General features: G+C 30.4%; 1 protein-coding gene across 2 annotated transcripts; it reads right to left on the bottom strand.

Annotated features, from left to right (window-relative positions):
- Positions 1 to 760: 760 nt before the first annotated feature.
- LOC129871457 (protein NRT1/ PTR FAMILY 4.6-like) lies at positions 761 to 7477 on the bottom strand. 2 transcript variants are annotated; one of them, XM_055946366.1, is made up of 5 exons: positions 7129 to 7477; positions 6924 to 7034; positions 6150 to 6367; positions 2059 to 2490; positions 761 to 1940 (listed from the first exon to the last, which is right to left on the bottom strand). In XM_055946366.1, the coding sequence occupies exons 3-5, from the start codon at positions 6312 to 6314 to the stop codon at positions 960 to 962; spliced, it is 1578 nt and encodes a 525-aa protein (XP_055802341.1). In that variant the 5' UTR covers positions 6315 to 6367; positions 6924 to 7034; positions 7129 to 7477; the 3' UTR covers positions 761 to 959. The 2 variants fall into 2 exon arrangements, with proteins under 2 accessions (XP_055802341.1, XP_055802340.1); XM_055946365.1 differs by having other exon boundaries at positions 6924 to 7041.
- Between the last annotated feature and the right edge of the window lie 5307 nt (positions 7478 to 12784).

A 12784-nucleotide genomic window follows, 5' to 3' on the forward strand; every position in this document is an offset into this window, starting at 1 on the left:
TTATCTCGAAATCATTATACCTTATATCTCACGCCAAACGATTTTGGTATAATACATAAACGTACCCTTTTTTGGCCTCAATTGACATCTATGTCTTCCAAGTTTTGATATATACAAGTAGACATTTAAACTTGTATACAATTGAACAAATAGACACATGTATCCTACGTGGCATCCTATGTGGAAATTTCGCGTCTTACGTGTAGTATGCCACGTAACACACGTGTGTCTACTTGTGTACACTCAAAGTTAAATGTCATAAACATTCGTTGAGGCCAAGTGAAAGGACATGTTTATGTATCATGAATAGAAATGGCACTCTTGGTGAGTAAGTGGATTATATTGTAATAAGTAAAGGCCAGTCGAATTTTGGATTGACAAGGATGAAGAATGCAAAGTCAGCAGTAAATTTCCATTGCAGGCAGGTTATATTGTGGTTATAAAACCATCAACTTTCAGCAAGGGAGAATGTAGCACGATGACAAAGATGCACACTGGAGGATATAGAGAATAGTATTCCGCAATAGCTTTTACGTAGACTTCTACGTATAAATTTCAAATTGTGGATACACATCTCTCATTGTCTTCAATCTTTTATTGCAGCTATCCATAGTTACCAGAGAATTATGGTCTAGCAGTCAATCATCGAACAAATAGATCTTGCGAAAAAACATAGATACAGAGCAGGACATTTGTTCATCATTTTGATAAGCTTGTTATTTGAAGATGTGACATAACAAAAAGCTGTGAATGCAAACACTTTGATAACCTTAACCTTAACTCTTTATCAATTGATCAAAACCGGATCGATATTCCCTATTTTTTGGTCTACCTAGCCATGCTGCGTGGACAATATCTTGTCCACGCAATTCATCAGTCATATTTTCAGTAAAAGGATACAGTAGTCGGTATAGTTTAATCTACATACATATATATATATCCACTGCCACTTTCTATACTTAAGAGGATACTAATCTGTACCTGTACTTTCTAGCCCAATACAAGTAGTGTATGAAATTCAACGCGCTGAGTATGCACATTAGCCAGTAGAATCTCTCCAAATGGAAGTGATTCAAGTTTCCACCAGAGAGCCACGGTTGATGCTTTGAATTTCCTGTGACCCTATTGACTATGGATACTATCACTGTGCTAAGATAGTATCCTATTGCTAATGAAGCCCAAGAGAGAGATGTTGCCAATGATCTCATACTAAATGGTGCTTCTGAGAAACAGAATTCGAGTAGTCCAGCTAGTGTGAACAGATCAGCTGATCCAAGAAATAAGTACTGAAACGCGATCCAAAAGAATGTAATAGGTAATGGCTTGGCAGAGCCGAGTAGTGACAAGTCAGTAGCTACTCTTTTGCGCTTGATTTCAACAAGGGCTGCAATTGCCATGGCTACAACGGAGAGGAACAACCCGATTCCTATACGTTGGAGGTGAGTGATTCCCATTTCAGTCTTGGTTACCTTACGGGCAAATGGGATGATGAAGTAGTCGAAAATTGGTGCAAGGATCATGATGAAAAGTACAGGGAAAATGGGAAGTGAAGCTGGTGGCACTTTTAACTTGCCAAATTTTGTATTCATAGTTGCAGCTTGTTGAACTGAGAATGTGGATAGTTGAGCTAGGCAACAGTTGAGCATGATAGTACAGGCGAAAATCGGGAGGATTTTCATCACAATCTTGACTTCTTCTACTTCTTGTACCGAGCAATTTAACACACCATAAGCTGCTGCAGGTTTCTTTATAACTGCCCGATTTAGGAATCTGAGACTTTTCGATGGAATATTGATTGATTCAACATGTTTCCTGTTTGAAGTAATTTCCTCATCTTCATTCGATAGTACTGGAATTGTTGAAGGACTTGATCCCAGACTTGCTATTGCACCACTTGAATTTCTCGATGCACAAGAATTCAGCATGGCAGCAATTAGAACCTAGATGTGTAACAACAGTATATTAGCTTCTTGTACAAGATAAACAGATTTTTACACAATCAAGTCCTCTAAAACTAGAGATAGATCACATTGTTTTTCGGTGCATATAGGAACATACCTTAGATATAGTTGTTAGAGGACTACCGCGAGGAATCTTATTCCTATAGAAAGGCGAACCAGCAAGGAATATTGGGATTGATAAAAATATAGCCAAAGTTGAAATCCCAAATCCCCATTGCCAACCTTTGTTGTCTTCAACCCACACAACAAATGTGACAGCAATGAGGCCACCACATGAGAGGCAAAACACAAAGTAATTGAAGAAAGTTGATCTTTGTTTCCTCCCTTGTGGAGTTTCTCCGTCAAATTGTTCAGCTCCATGGGGTGGCAATGATCCCTTTATACCTCCTACACCCAATGCTACTAAGTAAAGGCCTATGAACAACATTGCAGCTTGTGCACCGTGAACTTGTTCGCATGGCATCTCTGGCTTGCACTTTGATGGTTTCATTGAGTCCGAACGAGCTTGTATTGTGAGTACCACCAGACCCTGTGTTCAAATCAAGATTTAAAAATGGTGAATATATACAACACATATAACATATATACATATATTCTAACAAGATTTCATTCGATTTGTTGTGGATTAGAAAATATCTAATAAAAATACTTTTGAAAAAAAAAAGTGTTGTTGATAAAGTAAATTGTATTTGACTAATCTTTTTTTTAACCATCAAATTGCAAAAAGGACAAATATCAATGCACCTTTACAATATAATCTTAATCTAATATCCAAATGCAAGCACACTCTCATACTTGTAATAATAACATATAAAATGTAAAATAAAACAAAGAAAATTATATTGTGTTAAAAGAAGAATAGACTTGGTAGTCTATTCTCACTAAAAAGGAAAAGACTTTAGGGCAAGCTAAATTTTAATTAAGAATGAAAAAATAATTATTAAAATTTACGATTTAAAATAAGTCATGGATATTTTTATGACTATAAATTATCTCACTAAAGATAAAATGAAAAGTTTAAAATTAAATTGTTACCAAATATAAAATAATATTATTCTTTTTAAAACTAAATAAAAAGAAAAAAGTCGCATAAAATGTGACATAGGAAATACAATAATATCATAAAAAACTATTTATATTTACCTTATAAGTAACATAATTATATATAATAACAACGCATTCAGTGAAATTCCACAAATAAGATTATATGAGAAGAATAAAGTGTATACAGATTTTATCACTATCTTGTGGAGGTAGAAAGTAACATAATTATGTAAATATTTTTTATACTTAAAATTAAACTCTAAATATAATGAGGACCCAAAGATGTTCATGTCATGCAACAATGACAAAATAAGGATATGTTTAGATAAAGATTGAGCTAAGTGGGGCAGTGGACATCAAATATAAACTACTTAATTGGACACTTCTACTAGTTTGACAGGTAGTGACATTTGGTGTTTTGCCTACTCAAAATGGAATGTTAAATATATATCTATACTATGGAGAATTTGTACTAAATTTAAGGTAATTGTACCATTGTTACACTCAACAGCCACACACCTGTTCTATGAAGATATTATTCTTTTATCACCATTTATGGATGATATATTTATTACTCATCCATCTCAATTTATATGATGTAATTTAATATAGTACGAAATTAAAGGAAAAAAAATCTTTTAAAATTTATGGTCTAAAATAAATCAGAAATGCTTGTGTGACTATAAATCATTTCATTAAGATAAAATGAGTATTTTAAAAAAAAATTATTATTACTAAATATAAAAATATGTCATTTTTTTTAAAACCGACTAAAATAAAAAATGAGTTATATAAATTAAAAATAACACAAAATTAAATATGATGCAATTGGATAACAAAGTCAAAGAGAAACAAGTCTCACAAGAAGAGTATATAGGAAGTGTGAATGTGTAAGATACAGATAAGATACTATTTATTATATGTGGTGCAATAGTGGTGATACACTGTTACGGCCTCGACAACAACATTAATGCTAGCAAACACAGTAATTAAATCTTACAAATTTTATGTTATTTTTAATGAATTTTTTTTATAATCAATCACACACATATATATAAGTTCAAAAAAGTTATAATTTCTTAAACTACGTATTCATTGAAACTATATGATATAAATTAAAATATGAAAGTATGTAGAAATTATATGTGTTAGATTCAATAATCAATCTATGAGAAATAAAAAAACATAAAAAATTCAAGTGATTAAAGTTGAAGCGACTATTTTCAAAATGACATAAAAAAAATAACGATCGAATGAGTGGCAAAGCCAATGTCAAATGGTTTTGACATTTAAGTTGAGGTAAACGTGAACAAATCAATATAGACTGAACTAATAAATGTGTGAATTAAGATTACTTTAGCTAATGAATTGGATCAAAATGAGTTAATTAAATGGTCAACACGAATTGGATCAAAATGAGTTAATTAAATGGTCAATACTTTCCTATCAAATCTCTCTCTATTCTGGCACATAAATGAAGGAATCGAAGACAATCTGCCTAACTCTAGCTAAATTATACATTGGTTTAGAAAAAAAACTTTTAAGCGCAAGGGTGCTGAGTTTTTAATGATCGATGTGACTATTTTGGAAAACAAAAAAAGAAGAAAAGGAAGATAAAAAGAGAAATTAAAAGCAACCAATTGTCCATGTATCTTTATTATATGCTGCAACACTTTATTAACTGAGGATTAATCAATTTGCTCCTTATTAGTGGAATTCAAAAGTGATCACCACTATTTTAAAATTGATTCCTAATTACTCCAAGTGTCATGTCATTGTGGATTTTCTTTTAACTCCACCAAAACCCACCGCAATTACAATCTCTGTGCAATCTTTGTTTTTCGGGTGAACACTTTGTGGTGACCACTTTATATGTATTGGGTAAACTCTCACTATGCAATCGCCCGTAAACCACATAAAAAATATAAAATGCACTAAATAAACCCCATGTGACAAGTTAAATTGAGAAGATATTAGAGGGGTTCAAAATCGCGACCTCCCTTGTGGAAGCCTCCCTCAAACCAACTCAACCATTCCCTTCCTTTTTACTAGTTCAATATTAATTTTATCAAAATCTTATTAGCTTAGTTGATTTTACCTAGTTGCCTGTTAATAATTCAATTTTCATCTTGCAATTTCTTTCCCTATCTTATTTTTTCAAAAATAATCAAAATTCTTAACTTTTTAAACTGGACAAGTAAAAATAAATATTTATTCTAATATAGTGAAGAAGTAAAAAGGATGAAAGGAGTACTGCGTATCTAAAGTCGGTCGAATAAGTTGGACTTTGTAAGTTTGTAAATCCTACTCTCTTAGTTTCATATTAGTTATTTACTTTTCTTTTTACACGCTTCCTAAAAAATAATAAATAAAAATAATAGTTTTACAAATGTATCCTTAAAAAGCTTTTTTTGAACTTTACAATCTTTTTTTACTTTCAAAGAATTAATTGTAAGAGTAAAATCAAAAAAAATTAATTAATTTTATCTTGATTTTATAAATTAACAATTAATTTTGAATAACTATTTTAATAATGTAGACAATTAACATGACACCGAGAAAGTAGTTAGATTTCTATAGTGGTAACTAGCGGACATAATAGCAGAATAAAGAGAAAAAGAGGGGTAATTAATTAAATTAATAAATTTAGTACTAACATGCATGATTAGTAGTATCTTAATCTTAATATAGATTCTAAGATTTTCTTTGACGGGTAATTATTTAATGAGTCAAGCATTTAAGTCTAAGAAAGAGGAAAAAGAAAAAAAAAAAAAAGGTTATAAAAGTGCATAAAAATGTGTGGTGTCGTTGCTTGCTTTAATCACATTTCCCAACTTCTTTGATAGATAAGTAGCAATTATTGCCAATAGTATTTTCTCTTGCTCTTTTCCCTTCAATTTTAAAAACGTAATTAAAATAGTTGATTAATTAAGTGAATTGACAATTATAAAATCTCATACAATCAGTTAATAAGAAACAACAAATACACACAAAAATTAATTGAAATACGCATAAATTAATTCACATGAGGAACTTCCCAAGATTTGGGCAGGATAAAGTCAGAGGGGACCAAAGAGTAGACAATCATGAAAATATAAAAAGTCAATTGATGAGAAAAATAGGATTGGAATTAAGAAAATTTACCAGAAATTCAATGAGTGCACTGATCAAATAGATGTGATAAGTTGTGAAGAAAGCATCAGATAAGAAGCCACCAAGAAGAGCAAGTAGAAAAGCTGTGCCCATAAAATTAGTCACACAATTTGCTGAATTTGTTGGTGAATAGTGCATGTAATCAGACAAGTACATCACCAAGTTGCTTGCATTTGCTAGATATGCCAAATTTTCCAGCACCTCCACCACTGAAATTACAAAAAAAATAGTAATCACATACTCAATTCTAATTTGAATTGATACGAAGTTTAAAAAAGAGAGACTTTTGAAAATTGTGGTCTAAAATAAGTCAGATGTTTGGATAAGGATAAAATTGACATTATAAAGTTAAATTGTTATTAAATATAGAAATGTGTCATTCTTTCAAAGATTAATTTAACAAAAGTGAGTTATATAAATTGAGACGGAGAGAATACATATTCTCTAAAAATTCATCAAAAACCTACGAAAATAATCTTGAAAAAAAACTATACATATTTATGATAATAAAACATCCTAAAGTGAGTTTATCACTACACCATGAACAATGATTTTTTCTTATTTGTCTAAATTTTGATGGACAAAATATGCAGATGACATAAAGCCAAATGCATTTAAGTTGATTCAAACACTACTGTTATTAAAAAAAAATATAAATATGTAAATTTTGGTGGGGAAAAATCTTCTGCTAGCTATGTTGATGATAAAATTAAGTAAAATGTGTACAAGTTGATACTGCGATTATTAATTAAAAAAATGATTTACCTAAAACAAATGATGAAGCAACCAAGCCACCATGACGATTGATAAGTGCCGGCCTATTTCTCCAATCTACATAGCCTTCCCAACTAGTGCTAATTAGTTTGCTCTGAGTTTCTATTTCCTACAATACAAACCATGTTAGTAAAACTATTAAGTAAATAACTGTACAAAAAGGAAGAAAAAAAAAAGAAGAAGAAGAGGAACTCACCATTATTATTATTTTTTATTTTCCTGTTAGTTTGATCTCAATTTGAGGGGTTCGAAGAATGAGATCAAGAAAATGGATTCTAAAGAGCTTTTAGAAGGGGAAAATGCAAAGGCTAGACGTCTCCCTTATAGAAAAATTTTCAATATTTGTTTAGTCTAATTTGCCATTGAACTTGTTCCACTTTTTTTTTTTTATAGAAGAGATGGATGGATTGGATATTACCTAATAATTGATGACTTATAAAATACATAAATATCAAGAAAAGAGTACAAATAAGAGCATCAAATAAATTTCATAACTAGCTAGCAGTAGTTTCTAAGAGGGGGGGATAAAGAGGGAAGATAATAAGAAAGAAGAGAAGGGAAGAAGTGATATTTTAGGTGGTTTATTTTTTGTCTTGTATTGTTTGACTAGTGACTTAAAACAATAAATGTAAACCTTCATAACCCCACCATCCCATTTATGATAGGTTGTTTTATTACATACTGGAAATGTTTCCTTTCTTTCTTCTACTCCTTTATATTAATTATAAGTTTTTCTTTTTGTTTTCCTTAATAACACTTGCTACTTTACTATAATAAATATGTAATAAAATAAAGAATTGATTCTTTAATCCTGAATACACGCGTTGTAATAGGATCCATTTAGGCTTCCATGAGCTTCTTTCTAATAAACAATCCTCTCACTATTTCATATTAACTGTATTTCATATAAACTGAACTTTTAAAATATTTTTTATTGTTTAAAAATTTGAATTGTTCAAAATTCAAGAGAAATGTTTGATTTTTTTTTATATTTATCTTTTTCATTAATGAAGTTTTATAATTTCTTAGGAGTAAACTATACTACTTATAAAGTTATACTCCAATAAAGGACTACTTGTATTTATGATTTCACATTTAATTATCTTTATGATGTTGATTAAACAAAAGGGTAATAGAAAACTATGGTTTAAATTTTATCCTTAAAAATAATTTTCTTAATATGTGTGCATTATTTAACTAATATGAAATAGAGGGAGTACTTAAAAGCGATCAAATGATAAAAGAAAAAGGCAAAAGCAAAAATAAAACTTATCTAAATTTACTATAATATATAAAGAAGGCAGAATAGATCAGAAACCCTCTTAAACTTGTCAATTTTTATTTGGTGTACACCTAAACTTTGTATTGGCTTAATACCCCCTCAACATGGTAATTTGATAGTCACGGTCCCCCTAAATGCTGATATGGCAAAGAGCGTGAATGCACTCTCTTTTAATCGCGTATGAGAGGGTAGAAAAATCGAAAAAATCAACTTCCAAGTGGGTATTTTCAACTATTAAATGCCATATAATAAATATAATGATTTATTTATTTCAATCGTATTTCTCTATACTTTTTCTTAGTATACATTGCATATTTTATTCTGAATGTATTTTAATTCTTTTTCAGATGCAATAATTATTTGTTGATATATATATTTCTTTTATTTTTCAAGACCCAAATTTACAAAATGTAGTTGAAACTTTATTTATTTTATCCATATTAAGAGAAAATTTAGCCAAAATAAAGAAATTCAAACAGATATTTTCTACAAAAAAAATTATGTATTTTCTTCATGCAAAGTTTATTTATTTCAATTGGGCATTGTTCCTTTTTTGGGCCAAATAAATAAAATATTTTATTAAAATTTTATTAAGTGCTTCTTTAGATACAACAATTATTCTTTCTAACTGTGTATTTTTTTTCCCGATCTTGATTAAAATATAATTATCTTTAGCCAAATAAAAAAATATAGTCAAAATATCATTGCTTCAATTTTTTAATACAAATTGGCCTTGAAAAGATGATTAAATAATTAATGAACTTAAAAAGGTAAATATATATATTTTATTCTAAAAAAGCCATAAGAACAAGAAAATCCACGTGGCAGCGCGTATATTACACATCCATGAGTTGCCAGTATTCAGGAAGACCGCGACTATCAAATTACCGTTGAGCGGGGAGGGGGGCGGGGTAATTAAGCCAACACAAAGTTTAGGTGTACACCAAATAAAAGTCAACAAGTTTAGGGGGGTTATGATCTATTCTGTCATATAAAGAATTTATGATAATAATATAATTATTGTTATATTATATTATGTGACAATGATAAATTAAAAATATTTATCCATAATTTTGAATTGGAAGCAGTCGAGATGCCTTTTCTGGGAAATCCTTCCTTACATTCTTTTATTATATTTGCTTCAATCGTTTTTAAATAAGGAATCAAAGATCGAAAGAAGTAAGACAAGACTCTATCCCCTAAATACTTTTAAGTGTCTCATGTCTGATCTTTTGTTGCAGTTATTGATCAAGTATTTAAATTTAAGCTGAATTAATTTATCTATACAAAAGAAATTAGCAAAAAAAAATGAAATGAAAATGTATTAATTAACTTTGGTGAAGTGATAATAATATAGTATTATGTATATAGACACCGAGTTGGCATGATGAATATTGAGTGCAAATAATTTTTTCTCGTTGTGTATCTTGGCCTGTAAGTATGTCCGGGGACGGACTCACCCTATGTTAAAAGAGTATCATTCTATACTGCTTCGTTGAAAACTTTTAGTATATATATATATATATATATATATATAGCTTCCTTGGCTCGTTGGTTTGGTGCATGATTAGCGGAGTGGTGCTCCAACTTTGGACCTTAGCAAGCACAATTTGGAATTTGACTTTTGGACCTTCCAAATCCTAGTCAAATTAGGATAAAATCAAACTAGAATTCAATTTGTGTAGTATTGTACAAATTTAATAGTTTTTATTAATAAAATATTTTTATATCAATTATTCATTTTTTTTAAAATATCAACACCGTTTATAAAAAATGATGAAATCATCAAAGATTTAACATTTATGAACTCTGTCTATAACTCATTAAATTCCCCCAAAACAAAGAGAACATGTATACGAACCAACAATAAAAAGAAGGAAAATGATTGAATAGAGGAACTCCCGAGCATTTGGGGATCTAAGATGTGTCGATATCAATGATGACTCATTATTTCGATGAATCATTCCTTCCGACTAAAGAAGATTACGTAAATACTTACTCAAGATCTCACTTATCAAATTCAATTATGGACGACATAATTTTTTCTAAAGAATTCGTCATGATATACGTGATCAATGCATAATATCAGAAAAAATGATACAAATTTTTGACTCCAACTTATAATTGACAATAGGTCTAAAAAAGTATTTAAAAATATCAAATTTAGATACTAGTACCCTATCGAAGTAACGAACCATGACATATATGTTTGGAATAGATTTCATTTTGAGAGAGTAGATAAAGCACTATCTCGTTGAAAGGTTCTATACATCTGTCCTTTCTCAATGCATTTCTTTACACAAAGACTCCATTTTTTTCTCTTTTCGAATGATAAATCTTTCCCAAAATATGGAGTGTGAATCAAACCCATGTTTGAATTGAAATTGAGATACTAATGCCAGTTCTTCCCTTCTAAATCAGATAGATTCATATCTGAAAGAGGTTGATGATAAATTCTTTCAAAATTGACTATTTGCCCCTTTATTAGAGGTGCTTCAGAAATGTCTGTTATCGAGTAAATAACTCTACGAATGAATGGATTGAATCGACTTGAAAAATGAAAAGATTTGTACAAGTTATACATTTTATCACCACTTTCTGGAAATCGTTAGGTATGAATATGTTAGATACACGTGACTTGATTGATGATATAATATATCTCCTCCAAAAATTATGTTTTTTACCGACACACAAAGAAAATATTTTATTGCGAATGAACAAGATATTGAAAGATTGTCCATACGTAAAATCCAAATTATTGATACGGACCTTTTTCATAGAAAAGGAGAATCTTGTGTTCCACTAGAAGAAGAAGTGATGTGGATTATGGTGATATCTATACATATGGATCTTATATATATATATATATCGTAGAATGAAGTACCACATGGGTGGATATAAATATGAATCCAAATCTATCGAATCAATCATGTTATGATCTTTTACATCTCGGGTCTTCTATTAAGTCATTTGCTTTATGTTCTTCATGAAGCATTCAAATCGAATGACACTATGAAATTACGTCGATACTTTCACAAATTATGAGTAACGTAGGAGACATCTCTATTTTTTTTCAAAAATTCTTTAAAATTCTCACTACTTAACTTTTAATTTGCCTCTGACTATCAAATGAAATGTGAATAACCCATCCTCTTCTATTTGAAATGAGGAGTGCTTTTGGTTCTATTAGTTCTTGAAACAATTTTGTATTCTCCACATTACTACATCTATAGAGTCAATATTTTTATAGGAGGAACTACTTAACTCAATCACTTGCTGCAGTTATTCTTCAGTTTTTTGTTGAGGTCTATCCCGTAGAGGTACTCAAATTGAATCTGTGATCGATTTCAAAATTTCGTTGTAAATTTAATTGATTATTTTTAATAATGTAAATCAATAGTTCAAACCACACTCAAAGGTAGGGCATTTTTCATTTTTATGGGACTTATGTATCAAAAACAATGGTATCTTCCATTATAGCATCTCTGGAATGTAAGATATATCTCTTTTTATCATCGCTATAATGTATGAGTGATACTCTCAAATTACCCCTCCCTAAAGAAGTATAAAGCGACCGTTAATCAAATATAGAACCTAACGAAGGTTAGGGTCGATCCCACGAGGAATATGGTTTAGACTTTAGATCAATCGTTAATTATTTGCTTTAGTAATTAAGTTATTCCCGTAAAAAAAGAAAACAAGGGGGGATTTTTATAAACTAATCAATAAATCAAATGAAGGGGAGTCTTGGAGTAACTGGTAAAGTTGTTGCCATGTGACCAGGAGGTCACGGGTTCAAGTCTTGGAAATAGCCTCTGGCAGAAATATAAGGTAAGGCTGCGTACAATAGACCCTTGTGGTCGGGACCTCCCCAGACCCTACGCATAGCAGGTGCTTTAGTGCACCGATCTGCCCTTTTTTTAATTAATAAATCAAATAGCAAACGTCAACGAATGAAAGTACGGTTTAATGTGGTTCAAATCGATAAGAAGAGAAACTAGGGTTTTATGTGTTCCCCACGAATTCTTAACTAAGTAAACCTTTTTTATTAGTAATTCTTTCCTAGTGTATTACATGTAGAATTGGTAAGTTAATTTCACCTAAGTCCTTGATCCAGCAAATAGGTGAATTTCACTACGCAACTTGATCAGTCTATGAGTGTATGCTTTACTAATTCTTACGAATGATCCCATATTTAGCTATCCCTTGATCTGTTCAAGCTAATTAGATGAGGATGATTAGCCCAAAATATCATTGTTTAATCCCTTTTCCCATCCGTTACCTCCTTGATTCGGAAAGTAAGGATAAGGAGAGTTCTAACGTTGGCCACCGTTAAAAGAAATCAAAATAAAGGAAAAAATAATACATGCATGCACGCTATTCAAGAATTACTTTTTATTAAGTTCTACGTCATTAATTCTTCATGTTCCCACAACCCTAGTTGTGGAATTAGCTACTCATAACTACGTGTTCACAATTAATGATATTCAAGTTAAAATAAATCATAAACTTACAATGAGAATTATGAAAATCCAAAAATCTTCAATAAAATCCGAACGTAAAATATCGT

The sequence above is a fragment of the Solanum dulcamara genome, chromosome 10 (genome assembly GCF_947179165.1).
Source record: "Solanum dulcamara chromosome 10, daSolDulc1.2, whole genome shotgun sequence".
Lineage (NCBI taxonomy): Eukaryota > Viridiplantae > Streptophyta > Magnoliopsida > Solanales > Solanaceae > Solanum > Solanum dulcamara.